Source organism: Serinus canaria, chromosome 2 (assembly GCF_022539315.1).
Source record: "Serinus canaria isolate serCan28SL12 chromosome 2, serCan2020, whole genome shotgun sequence".
NCBI classification, from domain to species: Eukaryota; Metazoa; Chordata; class Aves; order Passeriformes; family Fringillidae; genus Serinus; species Serinus canaria.
The window spans coordinates 1,273,192-1,296,478 of record NC_066315.1 but is presented as its reverse complement, the minus strand read 5'-3'; the positions used below and the strand labels follow the sequence as shown (position 1 = coordinate 1,296,478).

General features: G+C 49.0%; 1 protein-coding gene across 1 annotated transcript in view; it reads left to right on the top strand.

Annotated features, from left to right (window-relative positions):
- Positions 1-23,287, top strand: part of PTH1R (parathyroid hormone 1 receptor) — a 105,427-nt gene that overhangs the window by 60,635 nt on the left and 21,505 nt on the right. Inside the window, exons 4-7 of the mRNA XM_050970862.1 lie at positions 4,503-4,621; positions 14,480-14,574; positions 16,977-17,163; positions 20,154-20,307. Of these exons, the coding sequence (XP_050826819.1) occupies positions 4,503-4,621; positions 14,480-14,574; positions 16,977-17,163; positions 20,154-20,307 (555 nt within the window). The remainder of the gene's footprint in view (positions 1-4,502; positions 4,622-14,479; positions 14,575-16,976; positions 17,164-20,153; positions 20,308-23,287) is intronic.

Genomic DNA, 23,287 nt, shown 5'->3' with positions numbered 1-23,287 from the left:
GAGCCCTGGAGGGTGTCTGGGAGCAGAATGCTGGAATTCCTCCTTATCTCCCTTTCCCTCAGGCTCCACAGTTCTTGGGTCACTGGCGGTGCCGGGAAGTCTGAGGGTGGTTTTAGAATGATCAGAGCACACTTGGCCCCTCAGTGAATGTTCCAGGCACCCAGGGAGCGAAAAAGGAGGGAATTCAGACTCTCTGCTCGGAGCAGAGCACTGCTCGGGCTTTCAGAAAGCAAGGAAGGGTATTCCCAGGCATCCTGGTTTTCCTGGCTATCCCATCATGGACTGAGAGCTGGGATTCTCCCCTGGCTGGTGACCTCTCACTCTTCCTCTCTGAGGCCGGAGGAACAAGGAGCCAGAGAATCATGGAATTATTTAGGGTGGAAAAGCCCTCCCAGATCAGTCCATCGATCCCCCAGCACTGCCAAGCCACCTCTGACCGTGTCCCCAAGTGCCACATCCACAGGGATATTAAATCCTGCAGGGATGGGGACTCCACCACTGCCCTGGGCAGCTGGGCCAGGATTGGAGAGCCCTTTCCAGGAAGGAATATTCTCAATATCCAACCTAGACCTGCCTTAGTGCAATCCTTCCCTTTTTTTTCTCAATATTCCAACATGATTTGGATTTCTTACTTCACTGGATAAGTCAGGGAGTGTGGGAGCCCAGTGGAGACCCTTGGGTGATAGAATCAGAGAATCCTGGAATGGTTTGGGTTGGAAGGGACCTTAAAGCCCATCCCATTCCACCTCTGCCATGGCAGGGACACCTCCCACTGTCCAAGGCTGCTCCAAGCCCCAGTGCCCAGCCTGGCCTTGGGCACTGCCAGGGATCCAGGGGCAGCCACAGCTGCTCTGGGAATTCCATCCCAGCCCCTCCCCACCCTCCCAGCCAGGAATTCCCAATTCCCAGTCTCCCATCCATCCCTGCCCTCTGGCAGTGGGAGCCATTCCCTGGGTCCTGTCCCTCCATCCCTTGTTAAAATCCCTTTCCATCTTTCCTTAGGCTCCCCACTCTCTCCCTGTGTAGCCCCAGGATCTGTGGGATTAATCCCTGTTTTCTGTGAGGGGATTTTAACACACACCTGATGCCACAATTCCCACATGGACATTCTGCACACGGATATTCTCCTCTGCCAGCCAAACCCAAGGATCAACCCTCACATTCCTTTCCTTCTGCATCCCCACAAGGAGGGCAGGGGTGACAAAATACCCCTTGACACGACCTGAACTTGCAAACAAAGAGCAAAATGTGCAAATCACCTTTTTTTTTTTTCCCATAGGTAGAGATGCAGGGAATTCTGAGGGTAATTCTGGGCTTTGTGGTTTTCCAAGTCTTCTCTCCTCGATTTGCAGACACAACATCTGAATGTCACTAAGGGCAGCTTAAAGGCCCTGTGGTGTTTCTCAGCTAAAAAAATTGATAAATTGGCAGGGAGATGGAAGTCAGCTTCTGCAGCTGGGCCTCCAAGCAGGCGGGAGGGCCCAGCATGGCCGGGCTTGTGAAAAACACCTTCGCTCTCCTGTGAAAATTCCAAATGTTTAATAAAGGGCAGTGGGAGACAAGGAGCACAGAGCAAGGGTTGTCACAGCCACTCAGCCAGGAGGACACTTCTCTTCAGGGACACCCCTTAATCACCCTTAATTCCATCAGCCCTCTGCACATTCACAGACCTCAGGCACAGTGAGCGTTCCCCAAACTCCTTCACACGTCCCAGGAACTGTTTGGCAACAGCTTCTCCTTGGTTCCACCTTTTTGGAGCACGCACATTCCTTGGCTCTGCTTTCAGTCCTTTTTTATCATCCCCTCCAGTTTGGGGTCTGGCCCACGCTGCCCTCAGAGGGCGAGTGCTGATGGCTGGCAGATGTGTCCAGCTGTGCTCACCCCGTCTGCACTGGGTGTTCGCCCATCCCAGCAGGCACTGTGACACAAGCACGCTCATTTTAACATTTAAAACTTTTTAACATCCCAGCAGGCATTGTAACACGAGCACACTTATCTGCCATTTCACTGAGCCTAATGGACAGCAGAAATAAAAACAAACAACTTTTAACAAAGTTCCTTTAACACCACACATGTAAAATCCATTTCAATATTTGTGAAAAGCAATATTATAAAGTGTGTCTGTAACACAGATCAGCTATTTCACTGCTATGTCCAAGCTTAATTAACAAGAGAAACAAAACCTTTATAGCAAAGCTCTTTTAACACCACACATTTAAAATCCATTGAAATATTTGCAAACAGCAATATTATAATGTGTCTGTAACACAGATCAGTTATTTCACTGCTGTGTCCAAGCTTAATTAACAAGAGAAATAAAAACTATATCTTTATAGCAAAGCTGATTTAGCAGCACACCTATAGAACCCATTTCAGTATTTGTGAAAAGCCAATATTAAACCATGTATCTATAACACACACTGATATCAGCTATTTCACTAATATTAATCAACAACAGAATTAAAAACTCTATAACAAAGTTCCTTTGACACCTTACAAAGAGAATCCATGTCAATATTTGCAAAAAAGCAATATTATAAAGTGTGTCTGTAACACAGATCAGCTATTTCACTGCTGTGTCCAAGCTTAATTAACAAGAGAAATAAAATCTATATCTTTATAGCAAAGCTACTTTAACAGCACACCTATAGAATCCATGTCAATATTTGCAAAAAAGCAATATTATAATATCTAGCTATAACACACACTGATATTGGCTATTTCACTAATCTTAATCAACAACAGAAATAAAATCTATATCTTTATAACCAGGTTCCTTTAACAGCACACATGTAAAATCCATGTCAATATTTGCAAAAAACAATATTATAACATGTATCTATAACACACACAGCTATCAGCTATTTCACTGCTATGTCCAAGCTTAATTAACAAGAGAAATAAAAACTTTATAGCAAAGCTACTTTAACGCCCACCTATAGAATCCATTTCAGTATTTGTGAAAAGCCAATATTAAACCATGTATCAATAACACACACTGATATCAGCCATTTCACTGAGCCTAATGAACAGCAGAAATAAAAACGATATCTTTATAACAAAGCTCCTTTTAACAGCACACATGTAAAATCCATGTCAATATTTGCAAACAGCAATATTATAATGTGTGTCTGTAACAAGCTCCACCCAGGGATGAATTTCCTGCCGTTTTCCCACTCATTCCAAATCTCCACTCTCTGGGCAGGGATGAATTTGGGATGAATTTCCTGCCATTTTCCTATTCGTTCTGTGTCTCCTCTCTCTAGACAGGGATGAATTTGGGATGGATTCGGGATGAATTTGGGATGAATTTCCTGCCATTTTCCCCACTCATTCCAAATCTCCTCTCTCTGGGCAGGGATGAATTTGGGATGAATTTCCTGCCGTTTTCCCACTCATTCTGTGTCTCCTCTCTCTCTTGGCAGGGTTGAATTTCCTACCATTTTCCCACTTATTCCATGTGTTCTCTCTTGGCTGGGATGAATTTGGGATGAATTTGGGGTGATTTTCCCGCCATTTTCCTGCTGGTTCCATGTCTCCTCTCTCTCTGGGCAAGGATGAACTTGGGATGAATTTCCTGCCGTTTTCCCACTCATTCCATGTTTCCTCTCTCTTGGCAGGGATGAATTTGGGGTGAATTTCCTGTCATTTTCCTGCTGATTCCATGTCTCCTCTCTGGGCAGGGATGAATTTGGGATGAATTTCCTGCCATTTTCCCACTCATTCTGTGTCTCCTCTCTCTCTCTCAGCAGGGATGGATTTGGGGTGAATTTCCTGCTATTTTCCCACTCATTCCATGTCTTCCCTCTCTTGGCAGGGATGAGTTTGGGATGAATTTCCTGCCATTTTCCTGTTCGTTCTGTGTCTCCTCTCTCTAGGCAGGGATGAATTTGGGATGAATTTGGGATGAACTTGGGATGGATTTCCTGCCATTTTCCCACTCATTCCATGTCTCCTCTCTCTGGGCAGGGATGAATTTGGGATGGATTTGGGATGAATTTGGGATGGATTTCCTGCCGTTTTCCCACTCATTCCGTGTCTCCTCTCTCTGGGCAGGGATGAATTGGGGATGAACTTGGGATGAATTTGGGATGAATTTCCTGCCATTTCCCCACTCATTCCGTGTCTCCTCTCTCTAGGCTAGGATGAATTTGGGATGAATTTGGGATGGATTTGGGATGAATTTGGGATGGATTTCCTGCCATTTTCCCACTCATTCCATGTCTCCTCTCTCTAGGCAGGGATGAATTTGGGATGGATTTGGGATGAATTTGGGATGAATTTGGGATGAACTTGGGATGGATTTCCTGCCATTTCCCCACTCATTCCGTGTCTCCTCTCTCTAGGCAGGGATGAATTTGGGATGGATTTCCTGCCATTTTCCCACTCATTCCGTGCCTCCTCTCTCTAGGCAGGGATGAATTTGGGATGGATTTGGGATGAATTTGGGATGGATTTCCTATCATTTCCCCACTCATTCCGTGTCTCCTCTCTCTGGGCAGGCCACGCTTACCGCCGGTGTGACCTGAACGGGAGCTGGGAGCTGGTCCCGGGCAACAACCGCACCTGGGCCAACTACAGCGAGTGCGCCAAGTTCCTCACCAACGAGACCAGGGAAAGGGTAGGCATTCCCAATCCTGCACACTGCAGGAATTCCTGGCCTCACGCCGGGCTAACCCGCGGACCTCCGCCTCATTTAAAACCCCGGATGAGCTCCAGCTCATCTTCCTCCTCTTGGAAAACCGTCCCGAGCTTGCCAAAGCCACATCGTGCTTTGATGGGCAACGATTTGATTGGAAAATTGTCCTCAAAGGCAGGAAAGTTTCCTGCAGCTGCCATGATCCCATTCCTGAAGGGATCTTGGGGAAAATTGGAGCGGTCTCGGGATGCTCAGAAGTGGTTGGAGGCTGTTCCATGGCATTGAGACTCCCTCTGCCACAGCAGGAAATCCTTTTGATGCCAGGCTGTTATCAAAAATTCCAATGTTTATGTGGCTGTCTCTGGGAGGGGATGTCCAAACACATGTGGAATCAAACCCAGAGCGACCAGCTGGGAGAGCTGGGAGTGTCCAGCCTGGAGAGGAGAAGGCTCCAGGGAGAGCTCAGAGCCCCTTCCAGGGCCTGAAGGGGCTCCAGGAGAGCTGGAGAGGGACTGGGGGATGGAGGGGCAGGACACAGGGAATGGATTTGAGCTGAAGGAGGGTACATTTAGATGGGATATTGGGAAGAAATTCCTGGCTGAGGGGGTGGGGAGGCCCTGGCACAGGGTGCCCAGAGAAGCTGTGGCTGCTCCTGGATCCCTGGAAGTGTCCAAGGCCAGGTTGGAGCACCCTGGGACAGTGGGAGGTGTCCCTGCTCATGGCAGGGGTGGAATGGGATGATCCTTAAGGTCCCTTCCCACCCAAATCTAACTGGTATTCCATGATCTTGAATTAATTCTGGTGTAGCCACAATCTGGAAACAGTGGCACCTGTCCAAAACTGGAAAAGGGTTTCAAATATGGAGAGGGTCTGATGTGCTCCTGGGGAAAAAAAAAAAAATCCTCGAGCCATAAATTTACAAAAAAATTCAGATAACGATAAAAGAGCGGCTGCCAGAAATTTCCTACCTCTCCACGAGCCAGCCTGGGGCTCTGCAGTGCTGGAAGTCTGGAAAGAATTCCGTGCTAAGGTGACAGCAAAGCTGTCCCTGGTGTCTCCTGGGAGGATGTGACCTCCCTGTCCCACAGAGAATGACGTTCCCACCCACACACACCTGCAATTCCCAAAGAATTTACCAGAACCCTCTGGTTTTCCAGTGGTTCTTGGAAGAGTCCCCTCGGACATGGGGCATGGCACAGGGACGGATCAGCTGCAGGGAGGATTATCCCAGACAGCTGGAGATAAGGATCTGACCACAGCTTCCTGGAGGATGATCCAGGGCCCTGTGGGACAGTGCTCCTAATTTCCAATTTAACCACAGAGTGGGGCTTTTTGGAGTTGCGGTTGTTTTTGTTTAGGTTTTGGTTTGGTTTTTAGTTTGGTTTTTTTTTGGGGTTGGTGGGTTGGTTTTTGTTTTGGTTTGTTTTTAGTTTTGGGGAGGTTTTTTGTCACTTTTTGTTGTTGTTGTTGCTTTTTTCTCCTTAAGAGTGAAGCAACTCAGGAATGAAGTGGTTTAGGAAAATAAGGAAAGGAGGGAGAGGAGGAAATGAGTTCTTTGAGCTGCTGAGTGTTTTCTCTCACGAGGACAAGGAGCCGAAGGTTGGTGCACTGAGTGCTGCTCCAGCCACTCCAGCAAAGGCCTGGATGACATTCCCTTCCGGGAGCAGTTTGGTGGGATTTTCCCAGTCCATAAAGAACTCTTTTAGCCCCAGAGTTTCCCAGGAAGGTCCTGGAGCAGGTGTTGGGGTCATGGAGCCCCTTGATCAACGCACAAACTTTTGACCTCCCTGAAATCATCTCCCCCACCCCGCTGGCCTCAGCCCCACCCTGGGGTGGGAATTGTCCGGCTGATTTCCAAGATTTCCCCCAGGGAAAGGACATCCTTCCTTTTTAACCTCCCACTGGCAGGACTTGTCAGGGTGACTTGCCAAAGGAAGGGCACAATGAACAACAGAGTTGCCCATTTTTATGGTTTTTTCACCACAAGGAAGCAATGGAGACTTTCCACCTCCAGGGTGATTTAAAAGGCTGAAAGCAAAATCTCCTGTGCTGGGTTTGATGTGCCTGACTTTGTCTGTGCCCCCTGAGTGGTCACAGGGTGAGGAGTCTTTGCTTCTTTCTGCCAGGGTCAGGATTAAATGTGTGAGATGGAATTTCGTGTTGGACTCAGGTGTTTATCAGCTCTTATCTCTGTCCCAGTCTCACAAACCCTGAGCTCTGCAGCACTTCACTCTCACAAACTGAAAATGGAGCCCCAGCTCTCTCTCTCCAAGGCCTTTGAAGGATCAACTGCCCAATTCAGAAATGACACCTCAATTATTTTCACTTTTAACCCAATAACCAACACCCATGGCTGCAATGGGGACTTTTTATCCAATGACACAAAACCACCCCCCAAACCCTGTGGCAGAGGGATAGCCGTAGAAGCAGAGAGGAGCTGTGCGAAGGTTAGACGAAGGAAGAAAAAGAGGTGAGCGGGAGGAAGAAGAAGAAAGCAGAAAGAAGAGAGACGAAGGAAGAAGAAGAGAGAAGAGAATGAAGAGAAGAAGAGAACGAAGCAGCAGAAGCAGCCGCCAGCAGAAGAAGAAGCAGGAAGACGAAGACGAAGCGAAAGATAGAAGGAAGAAGGAAGCAGCAAGAGAGACAGAAGAAGAAGAAGACGAAGAAGAAGAAGAAGAAGAAGAACGAAGAAGAGCAGAAGAGAGAAGGAGAAGAAGAAGAAGAAGAAGAAGAAGAAGAAGAAGGAGAAGGTGAAGGTGAAGGTGAAGAAGAAGGATCAGCCCCCACCCCAAAATCCCCACCTTGCTTTGTATCCATCACTGCATTCCAAACCCTCAAACTCTGAGTTTCCCACCCTGGGATATCACACACTTCTATCCCAGCTCCACACCCACAATCCCAGTTCTGCCATTCCATTCTGGAAGCTTCTCCAGGCCCTCAGGTCAGTGCAGTGTTCTCCTGGGGGTCAGTGCCTGGCAGAACAGAAATCTGAAACTCTCAGCAGCCAAAACTCCAACAACAGAGGGGTCACAGCACAGGGCTGTGCTCCCCAGCAGAGACATTTACAGGAGGTGTCGCCTCGTTTTTATTCTCAGCCTCTTGGGAAATTTCTGCTCCTCATGAGCTCTCCCTTAAAGAGGTGTTTTAATAACCCATCCCAAAATCCTCATCCTCCCGTGGCCAAAGCTGAGGCATCTTTTGCCAAGAATTTTCTGTCGTAGCTACAAAGGTGAATAATATTTATTATTAGGACAAGTTAAACCATCATCACTGTTCAGATTAAATGACCAGGCTGATCTTACTTGAAGTGGTGCTTCCCTAGGGCAAAGAACATGGAAAAATGGATGTTTCTGCCAGCTTTGACATCATATGCTGATCAACAAATGCTTTTTAATGACATCCATTTATCAGTTTTTATCCCAATTATTAACTTTATATTTGCGAGCGGTTTCTTCCTCACCTCAGCGATTCTGCGCCTTGTTCCCTGATTTTATCACAGAGGCTGAATTATTGTGACAAATAAAGTGCATCCACTGCAGGTCTCTTGGGCCTCGGGGTATGAAAACCACTCTGGAAATAAAAGAGGGAGGAAAAAATGCATTTTTCTCCTCAGTGTGCTGATGCCTTCAGTCACAGAGAGCACACGAGGCCTCTTGTCACATTAAATGTGGCACCGCAGCCCTGAGATTAATAAACCTTCCCTTGATATCTCTTTTCCATGGAGTAGGTTTTCAACAACATATTTTTATTATTTTAATAATTTTACTATTATTGGCCTTGTATTTGCAAGAGGTCTTGCCCTCAGTGATCCTGTGCCTTGTCATGAAATTCCCTGATTTTATCACAGAGGTGGCTGAATCCTGGTGACACATGAAGCACCATCTGTGCATCCTCTGCAGGTCTCTTGGGCCTTGGAGTATGAAAACCACTCTGGAAATAAAAGAGGGGGGAAAAAAATGTTCTTTTCTCCTCAGTGTGCTGATGCCTTCAGTCACAGAGAGCACACGAGGCCTCTTGTCACATTAAATGTGGCACTGCAGCCCTGGGATTAATAAACCTTCCCTTGATATCTCTTTTCCATGGAGTAAATATGTCCAGAGATGTCAGAACAGGGGAATTTGGCCACACGGAGCCGTTGTCTTGAGTGAGAGATGGTTTTCTATTATTATTTCCCTCCCTGGGGAGCAGCATCTCTGCGTCACCACCAACAGCTGCATTTACCCAGGGCTCTGCCAGGAGATCGGGGCTGACTCCCAGCAGATGCAGCCAGGGGGAATTTTAAGAAACTGGGCTTTTAGCATTAAAAAAAAAAAGAAAAGAAAAAGAAAGAAAACCAACTGTCTGTGGCTATAAATATATGGATTTGCTGGCTATCTCTGGAAACAGGCCTGAACCTATAGATAGCTGGAGATTTCCACCCCTAAATAAACACCACGTGCCTGCACACATCTCCAGCCAGGGATGTTTGTTTAGGTGGGGAGCTTTCCCATTTTAGCCGTGCTGGGATAATTTTAAGACTGGCCAAAGCAGCAAACAGAGGGCCCCAGAGCGAGCTGGTGTCCTGCCCCGAATCAATGGGGATTGTTTCACCCAGGGCTGCTCAGAAACCGCTCTCTGCAGAGAGCAAAGTGTGCTAAAGCCACCCCAGCCTGCAGAATTAACAGCTCGTTACTGCAGCAGCTCCTGGGCTGCCTCCCCAGGGGAAATTCCCTCTGCAGGGTGGGAACTGACAGCCCTGGGGCTGAGTCCTCCTTCAGCCAGGGAGGATGGAGCAGTCCGGGAAGGGTTTCCTCAAATTCCTTCCAGGTAACATTAGAGAGGGGGTTAACAGTCAGCTGGAAGTGCCCAAGGCTGGGATGGATGGGTTGGATGGGGCTTGGAGCAGCCTGGGATAGTGGGAGATGTCCCTGCCATGGCAGGGGTGGCACTGGGTGGTCTTGTCCCTCTTGGCAGGGACACCTCCCACTGTCCCAGGCTTGTCCAAGCCCCAATGTCCAGCCTGGCCTTGGGCACTGCCAGGGATCCAGGGGCAGCCACAGCTTCCCTGGGAATTCCATTCCCATGCCTCCCCACCCTCCCAGGGAGGAATTCCTTCCCAGTGTCCCATCTAAATCGACTCTCTTTCAAATTGAACCAAATCCCCTCATCCTGTCCCTCCATCCTTGTCCCCAGTCCCTCTCCAGCTCTCCTGGAGCCCCTTCAGGCCCTGGCAGGGGCTCTGAGCTCTCCCTGGAGCCTTCTCCTCTCCAGGGGAACATTCCCAGCTCTCCCAGCCTGGCTCCAGCCCTGGAGCAGCTCTGGGGCATCCTCTGGATTTGCTTCAGCAGCTCATCATTACGGTGGATTTGTTCTGTTCCCACACTCCTCCCCAGGCCCCCCTTCCTGGCCAAGAAGGAGATGGGGAGCAGATTTAAAAGGAGCTTTGGCCTGGCCCTTCTCCTTTGTCCCCTGAATTCCCTTGAGACCCGGAGGGAGGGTGACCTGTATTCCTGGAGCTCCTCAGTCTCTGGGTAAAGTGCAGCACAAACGATGAGTGATGAACCTCGGGCAGCTTTTTTAGCCCATTTCCCCCCGAATTCCACACAAGCACAGACTGTGGCTCCCTTACCTTCCCCACATCCAGCCAACAGCAGCAGGGTCATTTTTCAGGTCACCTTTTCCGACAGTGGCAGCAGCAATGGCACGTTTGGGTCAAAACCCAGGAATTTCCCCCATTCCCATCTCCCCCCAAAGAGCAGGGATGGTTTAAAGCAGGTCCTTCCTGCATGGAAGGGATGGTTAAAAGGGATGGTTAAAAGCAGGTCCTTTTCCCCCATTCCCATCTCCCCCAAAAGAGCAGGGATGGTTTAAACCCACCCTCCTTCCAAGGGTGAGCTGAGTGGGATCTCCACCTCCCGAAATCCCGGGAAAGGGGAGCCAGAGCCAGCGACTTGGGAGGTTGGCTCAGCTTGGGGACCACCACCAGCAGGATGGGCCATGCTCAGATCCAGCCCCGATCCTGTCTTCATCTGCTCCTGCTTGTCTGGAGCGTGAGGGTTTTACGGCTTCCCGGGAATTCGGAGGGGCCTGGAGAATCCGTCCCTGTCCAAACACAATGGGAAGGGCCCAGCGTGTCGCAGGGCTGCTTTATCTAAACCCCATTGTTCCGAGCAGCAGTCCTGGAGCTCTCTGGGGTCCTGGGAAAAGCAAACAACTTTGTGGAGCCTCAAAGTGACGGCACAGGAACGGGTTTGGATTGTTTCACCCCCAGTTTCCACAAAGGAATGTCAGCAAAGTGTCAGGCGTCTGCAGCAGGACACGGGCAGAGGTTTTAAAGTCCGTGGAGGAATAAAAAAAACTTCTCTGGGAGTTGTTTTGTTCATAATTTCAATTAACCCCGAGGTGCCATCCTCATTCCATGCCTATGGATTTGTTCTGGTGCGTTCCTGGAAATAGAACCCGAGAATCCTGGAATGGTTTGGGTTGGAAAGGAGCTTAAAGATGATTTTTATGGACATGGGTGTCTAAATTGGGGTGTCTGAGAGAAAAGTGGAGTGTCTGGGGCTAAATTGGGGGTCTTTTGTGAGAACTGACCCCAGACTGGGGGGATTCAAGAGCCTGGGATGAGGGGAGCAGAGTCCTGCAGGAACGGGGTCATCCACACTCAGAGTTTTCCCTGAGGCTTTGGAATTCAGTGCCTGTTCTGTGCCTTCTGTGACTGTCCCGTTTTGTGACCATCCCATTTTGTGACCATCCCATTCTGTGAATATCCCATTTTGTGAATATCCCATTTTGTGAATATCCCATTTTGTGAATATCCCATTTTGTAACCATCCCATTTTGTGAATATCCCATTCTGTGACCATCCCATTTTTTGAATATCCCATTTTGTGACCATCCCATTTTGTGACTATCCCATTCTGTGACCATCCCATTTTTTGAATATCCCATTTTGTGACTATCCCATTTTGTGTCCGTCCCATTTTGTGACTATCCCATTTATCTTTTTATTCAGTCCCATTTTCCTGTAAAAAACCAAAAAACACCAGACCAGCAAGGACAGAGATTTTCTGGCTTTGTTTATCACTCACAGCAGCAAAGCCCCGATTCCAAACGTATCCTTAACAACATCTGAATCAGCAGCTCGGAGAAACTTTGCAGAAATTCCCTCTGGAAGATCCTTATTTTTGCTTCCCTGTGCTGCTGATCCCACCCTTCACAGCCTTCCCATTCCCCAAAAAACACTGGATCCCTCCCAGCTTCACAGCCCAGGTGCTGCTGGGGTCTTGCTAAAGGGGAATAAAAAGGATGAAAGGAAAAATTTGGATACAGGGCACAGCTCCATGAAACTCAGGCTGGGATTTGCCACCAGAAAATTCCTGCTCTGTCTGGTTTCCCTTTTTCTTTTGCACACATGGCAAGAGTTGAAAGAGGGGAGGCTTCCTGCAGGAATCTAATTCATGGAACCCTGGAATCCTGAACTGATTGGGGTTGGAAGAGACCTTGAATTCCAGCCATTTCCAGCTCTGTGTCATGGGCAGGGACCCCCCACCAGCCCAGGTTGCTCAAATATTCTGAATATTCTGATTAAATTAGGATTAAATTGAATCATTGGTTCAGTTACCGCACTTTACAGACCAGGATCTCGTGGCAAGGCCAGGTTTGGTCTCTTCCAACAAGGGATGACCAGGGACGGTCAGTGTCTCCTCAGGGTGGACTTCCAGGAGGCTTCCAGAGAACTTCCTGGAGTGATGGAGCTCCAGGTTGTGTCCGTGGCTTGGCCATCGTGGCCTTTGTGGTTTTCTGGGAATTCTTTGGCTTCCCATCCATCTCAGCTCCCTGAGGACGCCCCTCAGACCGTGGAGATCGTCCTTGCAGCTGGCAGATCGTTCAATATTTTCCTGCCTGGAGGATCTTCCCTGGTTGTTCGTTGTGGTTTTCATGGAGCTGGGACCTCCTTTGGGACACATGGAACTCCTTTGGAGATTTTGTCCCCCCATGGGTAAATCCAGGGAGGAAAAGCTCCTGGGAGCTGCCAGTCCTGAGCTCCAAGTGAGGGAGGAGTGGAAGTGGAGAACCTCAACTTTTTGCTCCAAAGGTTTTCCCCAAGGATCTGAGCACCCCTTCCAAGAAATCACATTTCCCAGGGGCTTTCCAGAGTGATTCCAGGTGGGAATCACCTGGACACCTCCTCCTCCAAGGAGGGCTCCAGGAGAGGCTTTCTGTGTCTTGGCTCTTGGTGCTCAACCTCCTTTCAAAGAGAGGCCCCGTGGTCGGTCAGAGCCCTCAGCTTTCCAAAACCTCCTGCCAATCCAGAGGCTCTTCCCAAGGACATTCCCACTCATAGGAACGTGGATCTTCCCAGTGAAATTTCTGAATGGGGCTCAGGGATGTTTTGCTAAGGCCTCACAACTTTTGTCTTACTGACAATTCCAACCTTGGAGTGAGATTATTATTACTGTTATTATTAATTATTATTAATTATTATTATTATTTCATTTTTTATTATGGAGGCAAACGTTTTCCAGCTCCGAGAGGATTCCAGCTTGGCAGCAGGAAAATCACACCAGGGTATTTTTCCCTGAAAGCTTTGAAATCTCTTCTTCTTGGCTTTTCAGGGCCTGCTGCCTGCACAGACAGATCTATAAAAATCTATAAAAATATCCCATAAATACGCACAGACACACTCAGTAAATTAATATTGGCAAGGGCTTCGCTCCTCCAGCGCAAACCGCAGAGAAACATTCCCAAATCTGCGGATTCTGATGTAATAGGGCTGAGGTTTGGCATTCCAGGACGGCGTTCCAAGCCTCAAATCCCAATCAGAGCTGTCATTCAGAGCCCAGCATTCCTGACGTTACTGCAGCCCCGTGGGCAGGGCCAGGGAAAGCAGGGAATGAGGAGAAAGATGCTGAATTGGTTGGGTTTTTGGGGATTCTTGCTGAAATCTGGGAAAGGCAGGACAGGCTAGGATTGGGGGGGCAGGCGTTTTAACCCTTTCCAGGAATCCCTGAGTTCAGCTGCAGGATCAAGGAAAATATCCCGATATTTAATGGAAACCTCAGGGTTTCAAGGCCAGCTTTGGAAAATAACAACCTAAAAACTTCCTAAACGATTAATTATTAAGAACTCTCCTGTGACAGAGCCTTTTCCAATGGGATTTTGGCAAGCTCAGGTTGTGTCTGGGTTGGATAACCACAGGCAGAGGCTGCTTGGGGTTTAAAAAGGAGGAAAATAAACCCAGGTGATTTTTCCCCTCATATCCCATAGCCAAAGTATTTCCTTCCCCTGTGTTCTGGTGTGGGTTACACTCCCCCAGGCTGGATATCAGTCATCCAGCAATGGCTGAATTGTGCAATTCCAGCAAAATTCCCAGCTCAGCAGGCGTTTTGTCCAGGTGAAAATTCCCAGGTGATCCCTGGACAGGGCCAGGAGTGTGTAAAGCGCTTTGGGTTCCTTTGGGATGAAAACGCTGTGAAATTCCCAGGCAGGGGGTTAACCCCACTCCATCATTAATCCCTTGCAAAATTCCCAGCTCAGCAGGCATTTTCTCCAGGTGAGAATTCCCAAGTGATCCCTGAACTGGGCCAGGAGTTTGCTGGTTTGCTGGAACCACTTTGGGTTCCTTTGGGATGAAAACGCCGCCAAACTCCCAGGTATGGGATTAACCCCGCTCCATCATGAATCCCTTGGGAAAATCCCACCTCCCCACCTCAGGGAACACAAACCCCACTTTCCCAAGCTGCCAAAAGAGGCGGGATATTCCCGAAGGATCCGGGCTGTGCGCGCTGCCGGGGTTGCGTGGCGCAGGAGGGCCGCGTTCCCCGTGTGACGCTGTTTTCTCCATCGTTTCTGCTGCAGGAGGTCTTTGATCGCCTCTATTTGATTTATACTGTTGGATACTCCATCTCCCTGGGATCCCTCACAGTTGCTGTCCTTATCCTGGGATACTTCAGGTAGGCGGCTCTGTTTCTACCTCAGCGACACTGGAGAAGCCGCGGGTTTTTCCGGAAGGATAAAATTGGGGTGGCACAGTTCAGGAAGCCGCCAGTGGTGGTGGCGTCTCTGATTTGGGCTGTTTTAGGGGATCCCAGGGCAAACTTCCCAGGGGATGGTGGGTGGGGTTTTGGAACTCTTTCCGCTTCCCTCAGGTGGAGTTTTCCAGGCCCTCTTTGTAGCAAATGGGAAAAGGGGTGTCTCCAGGAATTCCTTGGAAGACTCTCCAGGATTTTCTGTCCCTGTTATCACCCTGCAGGTGATTGGCTTAGCCTTGGATGGCTGATGTGCAGAGAAATAAGATTCCCTGAGGGAAATCCCACTCAAAGTCCGAATGTTCGGGAAGGATGACCCAGCTGAAAGGGATGGAAAACTCCCAGGCCGATTCCCCCAATCTTCCCAGGGATCCAAACCTGACCCTCCGGACTCCATTGTGTCCCCTCCCTTCCCACCATCCCTGCCAAGGGATTTAGAGCCCTCAATGCCACTTTGAACCCTCACTACCCATTCCTCAATCCAGTGTTGCAGCTCCCATCCCTGGAAGTGTCCAAGGCCAGGTTGGACAGGGCTCGGAGCAGCCTGGGATAGTGGAAGGTGCCGGGGTTGGAATGGGATGATGTTTAAGGTCCCTTCCAGCCCAAACCATTCTGGGATTCTTGCTGGCACAGACAGCATGGGATGGGAGGGATGAAAGGTGTCCCCCACATCCAGGGATTTGTCCTTTGGGAATGTTCTATCTGGTGACCCCATAGAGCAGGGTCACCCCAAACCCGAGCCCCCGATTTGCCTCCCTTCAAGGTCTGCTCGTGTCTTCTCCCAAAAAGGCAGCAGGGCCTGGACAAGAGCTGGTGGGGGCCACGTGGTGTCTGCAGAGGGATTTGGGAAGCTTGAGCCAAGCCCTGGACATGGAACACTGGGAATGAAATGTGTGGCTTCGGGCTCTGAAAGTGCTCAGAGCTCTCAGCAGGCAGCAAAAGGTGTCCGGGGGGTTTGCTTGGATAGCAAATCCCAGATCCATGACAGACCCAATCCAAAGGGCAGTGCAGACCCCATCCCTCCACCACACTCTTGTTCTCCCAACCTCTTCCCGCCGCGTCATTTCCCACCGGACACTGGCAAGGTTGTTAAAATATTCCGTGTCCACGTGTGCAAGGGAATTCCTGGTTTTTATTTATCCTTATCTTAATCCCACTTCATTTCCGGCCCAGACCACCTGGGCAAATGTGCAGGAGCATCTTTATCCCAAGGATCAGAGCAGCAGCAGGGATCAAGCCAGATTTTATCCTCGATAATCCAGAGATTCACTGACTCCCTTTCAAATGCAGGGAACAAAGCCAACCCTCATTTAATAAACCTCATCAGTTCCACTTGGAGGAATTTGGATTATAAAAGCTCAGAGAACAACTGGCGTTGTTATCACAGCGTCCTGCAAAAGGGATAAAAACACAGCCTTTAATTAGCGCAGATTATTGGGACTTAAGAGGAATATAAATCCATTCATAAATCCATTCGTAAATCCAGGCATGGCACCAGAGCTCCAGAGGACAGAGATCAGTTCCTTCTTCCCTAAATCCTGATTCCAAAACACACCTCTTCTTCCTGGCTCTGACCCATTCACCTCTCACCATCCCCAAAAAAGCTTTTCCTCCAAAAAGGACCTTAAAGCGCTTTACAGCAGGGATTTGTGGGGTCACTGCTGCCATTGCTGGGGTGGAGCCCACAAACTGCTCCAAAGGATGACATTCACGGCAGGAAAACAGGGACAACAGCCCAGCACACCCGAGTCACCGCTGGAGCTGCTCCTAAATTGAGCTGGACAAAAAAATTCATGGTCTACAGGAAGCTCTGTGAGGTTTCCAGCGGCCCCAAGTTCTGGAGCCTCTGGAATCCAAGGGCAGCAGTGGATAGGAGAGAGGGAAAGGCTTCCCACTGCCAGAGGGCAGGGTTAGAGCAGATTTGAGGGAGGAATTCCTGGCTGGGAGGGTGGGCAGGCCCTGGCACAGGGTGCCCAGAGCAGCTGTGGCTGCCCCTGGATCCCTGGAAGTGTCCAAGGCCAGGCTGGGCACTGGGGCTTGGAGCAGTCTGGGATAGTGGGAGCTGTCCCTGCCCATGGCAGGGGATGGGACTGGATGGGCTTGAAGTCCCATCCATCCCAAACCATTCCAGGCTTCCCTGAAGCCCCTGGAGAAGGTACTAATCCATTTCCCAACCCCATGGGAGAGCAGGGAGCCGTGACCATCGCTCTGCTCCCCATGGGGACACGGTGCCAGCGGGAGGAGCTGGGCCTCTGCAGAGCCAGAAGTGGCCCTGGCTGCATCCAACAGCTGGACTGAACTTCCCAATCCTTCTTCTCCTCTTCCAGACGTTTGCACTGCACTAGGAACTACATCCACATGCACCTGTTTGTGTCCTTCATGCTGAGGGCCGTCAGCATCTTCGTGAAGGACGCGGTCCTGTACTCCGGGTCAGCCCTGGAGGAGATGGAGCGGATCTCCGAGGAGGACTTGAAATCCATCACGGAAGCACCTCCAGCAGATAAATCGCAGTTTGTGAGTATTCCCAGAGCAACGATTTTCCAGGATTCCTGTCTTTGTCCTCTCCGTTCAACACTTATCCTCTTTTGGGGAGTTTTCCTGCCCAACTCATCGTTCACAGCCTCTTCCCGTCCTTTCCCATTCTCAGTCCATTGGTTCGGAGGGATTCCCAATTCCTGAGCTAAGGAAAAGCTGCTCCCGTGGCAGTCAAGGCTGATGGTTTGATTCCCATCTACATTCCCCTGATACCCTCTGGAATTTATGGCTGTGGAAGCATTCCTGACCATCCCAGCACAAGGCACATCCAGCCTGGCTCACAACACTTCCACGGGTGGGGAATGCACGACTTTTCTGCTCCCTCCCATATGGAAAAAAGGACATTTTGGGAGGGAAAACATGGGGAGGATGTGGTGCCACAGGAAAGGGTGGGATTCATCTGCAGAAAGGAGCTGGTGTCCATGAGGGACAGAATCACTGAGTTGGAAAAGAATTCCAAAGTCATCCAACCTTGGAATTGCTGGTGGGTCCCCAGTCCCAGCCTTGTCCCCAGCCCAGAGCGCTGAGTGACACATCCAGGAATTCCTTGGACACCTCCAGGGATGGGGACTCCAAACCTCCCTGGCAGCCTCTTCCAAGGCCTGAGCAGCCTTTCCATGCGGAAATTCCTGCTGGTGTCCAACCTGAACCTCAGGCTCCATTTATGGTGGCTTGAGTCAATGCAGTCAACCCAGGCAGAAGAGTCAACATCCCAAAATAAAAATGGAAGTCAGGTCCTTTGGACTCTTCTCCAAAATTCCATGGGAATTTCAATCTATAGAAATCTCTGATGGCAACATCTGCATTGTCCATGTGCTTGGGGGAATGAAGCCCATCCTCACATTTCCCACATCCTGAAGCTCTCGGCTCTCCTTGTCATTGGTACCATCAAGGATTTCCCATGGAATCCTGGATATGGCACCTTCTCACTTCCCACAACTCCAGACGGGAGGGGACAGCCAGGGGGGTCGGGCTCTGCTCCCAGGGAACAGGGACAGGAGGAGAGGGAATGGTCTCAGGCTGGGCCAGGGCAGGCTCAGGGCGGGCACCAGCAGGAATTTCCCCATGGAAAGGGGGCTCAGGCCTTGGAACTGCCCAGGGAGGGTTGGAGTGCCCATCCCTGGAGGTGTCCAAGGAGTTCCTGGATGTGGCACTCGGGGCTCTGGTGTGGACCAGGCACAGCTTGGACTCGATGGTCATGGAGGTCTTTTCCAGCCTCAAGGGTTCTGGGATCGACTTCCTGCCTGTGGATTCTCGACTCTTTCCCAGCTTGTGCTACAACCAGGGACCAGCAACACCCTGTGAAAAATCAGAGGGTTTGGGAATGTCCCACTGTGCATCCGAGTGTCCCAACTGTCATTGTGTTCCTTTCCCACCCAGACATCCATGCCATTAATTTACAGAGTCTCACTCAACACGCTCCAAAACTCTCATTTTTTTGGACAGAACACAAAATGTTTCACTGCATTGTTTGGTGTTTCTCCTCTTGCTGGGCTCATTAAAAGGAATAATTAGGATAATCTATGGCATTCTTTGGGTATTAGCATTTAATGGCATTTCACACTCTTCGGAATTGCAAGGCAAGCGAGCGATGAAGGCGACAATTAATGGATTTCTTTTGTTTCCAGACGAAGTGGGAACTTTTCAATTAGTGCCTCACATTCCCTGCAAGAGGCAATAAATATAAAAAATAAATATGGAAAATGTTATCAAACCTAGATAGGGATTGTTTTATAAATATAAAAAATATTAATTAATTTAGGGGGATTTTGAATCAATCTATTTTAACTCCCTCTGTCTATGAAAGAAAATGAGTGTCATGTATGCATGTCTTATCAATATGCAAATATATGTATAGGTGAGTATATTGGTGGACAAAAATTAGCAAAAGAGCTGTGCCAGGATTAAAAAAAAAGTCTCTTTTTATTTCCAGGGTAGTATTATTGGCATTTTCTGTCAGTCCTTTGCATTCCTCTTAAAGGAAGGGACAGCACAAAGATGGGCCAAGAGATGTGGCAGCCACAGAATTCCTGGGAAATCCAACTTCCCAGACATTGACAAGATCTGGCTTTGTATTGATTAACCCCAAAGTGGCACCAGTATTTTGCAGCCTGTCTCTACGGGAGCTGAGAAATTGCGAAGCAGGGAGGCTTTGTCCAAAGGGAGTTGGGCCACAGCCAGGGTTTTGCTCCCAAAAAATTAAAGGATTTCAGCTCAGTGTGGAGCGAGAGCTCAGCCTTAACTCCACCATGTCCTGGAAGTCTGTCCCAGATCTCCCACTTTGCAGCTCAGGTGGGACACCTTGGAATTTCCAGGGAAAATCCCAAAGGTCCTGTATGCCCTTGGAGCACCTAGCTCCGATGGCAGCAGGAGCTTTCCCAAGAGTTCCCAGCTGTTGAGGACAGACAAACAGCCCTGGAGGATCCTGGCACAGCCATCCATGACATGATGGGGTGAGTGACTCCACCCCACCTCAGCCTCTCCATGAGCTGAGGAAGGAGTTGTAATTCCAGGTGCTGTGGCTTCAGCAGGACACCCAGACCAGGACAACTCGGCCAAGGCCCTTTGGCCTCCAACATGGACCAGGAACACGGGGAAAAGATGAAACAGAGAGGAAAGACGAAACACAGGGAAAGACGAAACACAGGAAAAGATGAGCCCCAGCTGCTCTAGAAGTGTGTGAGCCCCTCATCACCGGGTTGGGAGAGAGCAGGATCCGGCCATCATCTCTTTTTCTCTACTTCCCAACTCACCTGCTGTAGGAAAAACCATCCTTGGCTCAGGAGTTTTTTCCCAACAGTTCGTCTTTCCTGCTCTTCCACAGGTTTTCCCCCACATAAAAACCCCTGAAACAGAATTTTCTGGTTTGATTCCTTTCCCCACCTTGCTCCCCACCCCACCTCAGTGTGTTTGTGCAGCACAAGAATTTCACCCCGTGTTCCCTCTCTGTCCTTCTGTGGTCGCTGCAGGTGGGCTGTAAAGTAGCTGTCACCTTCTTCCTCTACTTCCTGGCCACCAATTACTACTGGATCCTGGTGGAAGGGCTCTATCTCCACAGCCTCATCTTCATGGCATTCTTCTCGGAGAAGAAATATCTCTGGGGATTCACGTTATTTGGCTGGGGTAAGTCGCGGCTGCTCCTGGAAAAGCCTCTTGGAGGTGGTTCCCGAAGGAAACTGTGGATGTACAGAAATGTGGGAGAGGGGACGGAGGCAGGATGAGCAGCTCTTGCAAGGACAGGCTTTTCATGCTGGGATGTGATAATTTTTTGTGGGGAGTTTTGAGTAAGTTAGAGATGGGACTTTTGAGTTTTAAAAAATTGGACTTTTTTTTTTAGATCATAAGACCTTTAATTATAAAACTTTTAAGGAGTTATTGATTAATAAAATACTATTTTTAACCTAATCTTTAATTATTTTTTACTTATATTACAGTATAAACTTTCTTAGGCAATTATATTACAATACACAAACTTATAATACTGTATTCTAATATTTTTGTTTACTTTTATAACTACTTTTATTTTTTCTACGTCTGAAACTCTAAAACTCTAAAATTTATTTTATTTAGTTTATCGTGTCTTTACTTTAAACTGTAAATCTACATTTATATTTTTAATACCTAAATTTAAAAGCTTTTCCTAAAGTCTTAAATTAAATCCCATGTTTAACTCTAAACTTTGATTTACAAATTCAAAATTCTAAGAATTCCTTATATTTCGAATTCCAGCACTGGGAAGCCTTTATCATTCTGGAGTTGGGGTGTTATCATTCTGGAATTGGGGTGGTATCATTCTGGAATTGGGGTGTTATCATTCTGGAGTTGGGGTGGTATCATTCTGGAATTGGGGTGTTATCATTCTGGAATTATGGTGTTATCATTCTGGAATTGTGGTGTTATCATTCTGGAATTATGGTGTTATCATTCTGGAATTGTGGTGTTATCATTCAGGAATAGTGGTGTTATCATTCTGGAATTGTGGTGTTATCATTCCGGAGTTGGGGTGGTATCATTCTGGAATTGGGGTGTTATCATTCTGGAATTGTGGTGGTATCATTCTGGAGTTGAGGTGTTTTCACTGTGGCCCTTCCAGACTCTCCAGAAGGATCATCCCGGGCTTGGAGAGGCAGCACAAAGAGCCAGGGAATCCCAGGATGGGTTGAGGTTGGGAGGGACCTCAAATCCCACCCATTCCCACCCCTGCCATGGCAGGGACAGCTCCCACTGTCCCAGGGTGCTCCCAGCCCCAGTGTCCAGCCTGGCCTTGGGCACTGCCAGGGATCCAGGGGCAGCCACAAATCTCTGGTGGTGCCTCACCACCCCCACATTTTTCCACCTTTCAGGGCAGGAAAAGCAAGGGCTAAATTTGGGATGAGACAGCCAATTTCAGGGATTTATCCCCACCTCCTCTCAGGATCTCCTGCTGAGAAACCGGTGCTGAGCAGGAGGGGCAGAAATCTGTGTGAGGTTTTGAGCATCTGCTCCCAATGAGAGCCCCAAGCTCTGATTTCCTCCCTCAAACCTCAGCTGGTTCAAATCCTTGAGGTCTCCTGAGCCTTGGAACACCACTGGAAACCTGCAATTTGTGGGGAAGAGTTTCGCATTTCCCTTTTCTTTCAGCTTGGGCATCTTTTCCCTGAGTAACGAGAAAGGGGCGGGATGTGGGTGCGGGGAAGGGGCTCATTAGGAGAAGACGTTTTGGGCACGCACATTTCGGAGGAGAATGGGATTTCTGTTCGCTCCTGGCTTTAATTTTGGCGTCCCAGGAGTTACGAGGTGCTGGGACAATAAAACAACTGCCCACAGTTGTCTCGGAGACTGGAGGTTGGGAGGAGAGCAGGGAGCGTTTCCGATGATCCTTGAGGATGTGAGGAAGGATCATGGGGTGTGGGTTTAAACAGGAATTAGCAGGAAAACCTGTCCAGGGGTCACGGGGGGCTGTGGTTACCTGGCACAACCCCAATTCCCAAATTCCGTATCCCAAATCCACCTGGCCACATCCTGACTGCATTTTTAGGACAAGGTTCAGGTGTGCACCACCCCCATTCCGGAATGAGATTTTTATGGAAAATGTTGGTGGCTGTCCCTGATGGTGGAGCTCAGAGCAAGGCAGGGAACACAGAACGGAGTTCATGAAGGATTGCAGATTTTTGGGATCCAATACCCCAGGGCAGGGCTCTCTCCAGCCTTCCTACTTCCCAAATGGGATACAGGGAGGGAGCTGCTTCCAAACCTCCTGTTCTGCTGCTCCATAGGTCAGGAACTGCTGGTGCTGACAGATGGTAACGATGGGAAGTGTAAATTTAGAAATACTCCAAAGTGGGAATCCATCTCTCAGGAAAAGCCTGGTCCTGGACAGCTGGAAACATTTTGGGAAAATCAACAAACTAAGAGATATTTGATGGGGCTTGGAGCAACCTGGGACAGTGGAAGTTGTCCCTGCCCTTGGCAGGGGGTGGAATGAGACGGGATTTAAGGTCCCTCGTCACCCAGATCATTCTGGGATTCTATTTTGGGGATTTGGCATTTCTTATCTCAGCTGCTGAGGGCCGGAGAGGGCTTTGGATGGCACCTCTTTGCTAAAGCAAATGAACAAAACCCCAAATAAATTGAATTAGAAAAGAGAAATAAACTCATCCTCCTCCAAACCTCCAGGCTCTGCAAAAATTCCCTCTCAAAAAAAATGACATGAAACTGCAAAGAGCAGGCTTAAAGAAGCAATTCCCCACAGGGAACTGGGGAGGAGAGGGAAGCAGCTGGAAAATAATGCCATGTGTTCAGCAAGCAAAACCGAAGGGGAAAAAGTTGGGACGGGCAGGGATTGCTCTCGTTAGCTCTCCAAGGTTGTGCCAGGGAATAATCATTTTATCGGAGCGACCGCAGGGCTGGAGTCACACCTGTCACAACAGCCAGCATCCCTGGGCTTCCAGGAGCCTGAGGCTGCCCCGTGGAAATTCCTCTGGAATGAGAACACACGATCCCCTCCGGGGGCAGTTGGGATTGCTTTGTTTGGATTGGTATGATAATGTCCACACAGGCACCCGCTCAGACAGATTGTTTGGATAATTTTTGGGCTCTGGAAAGGGCAAACCAATCCAGGAGC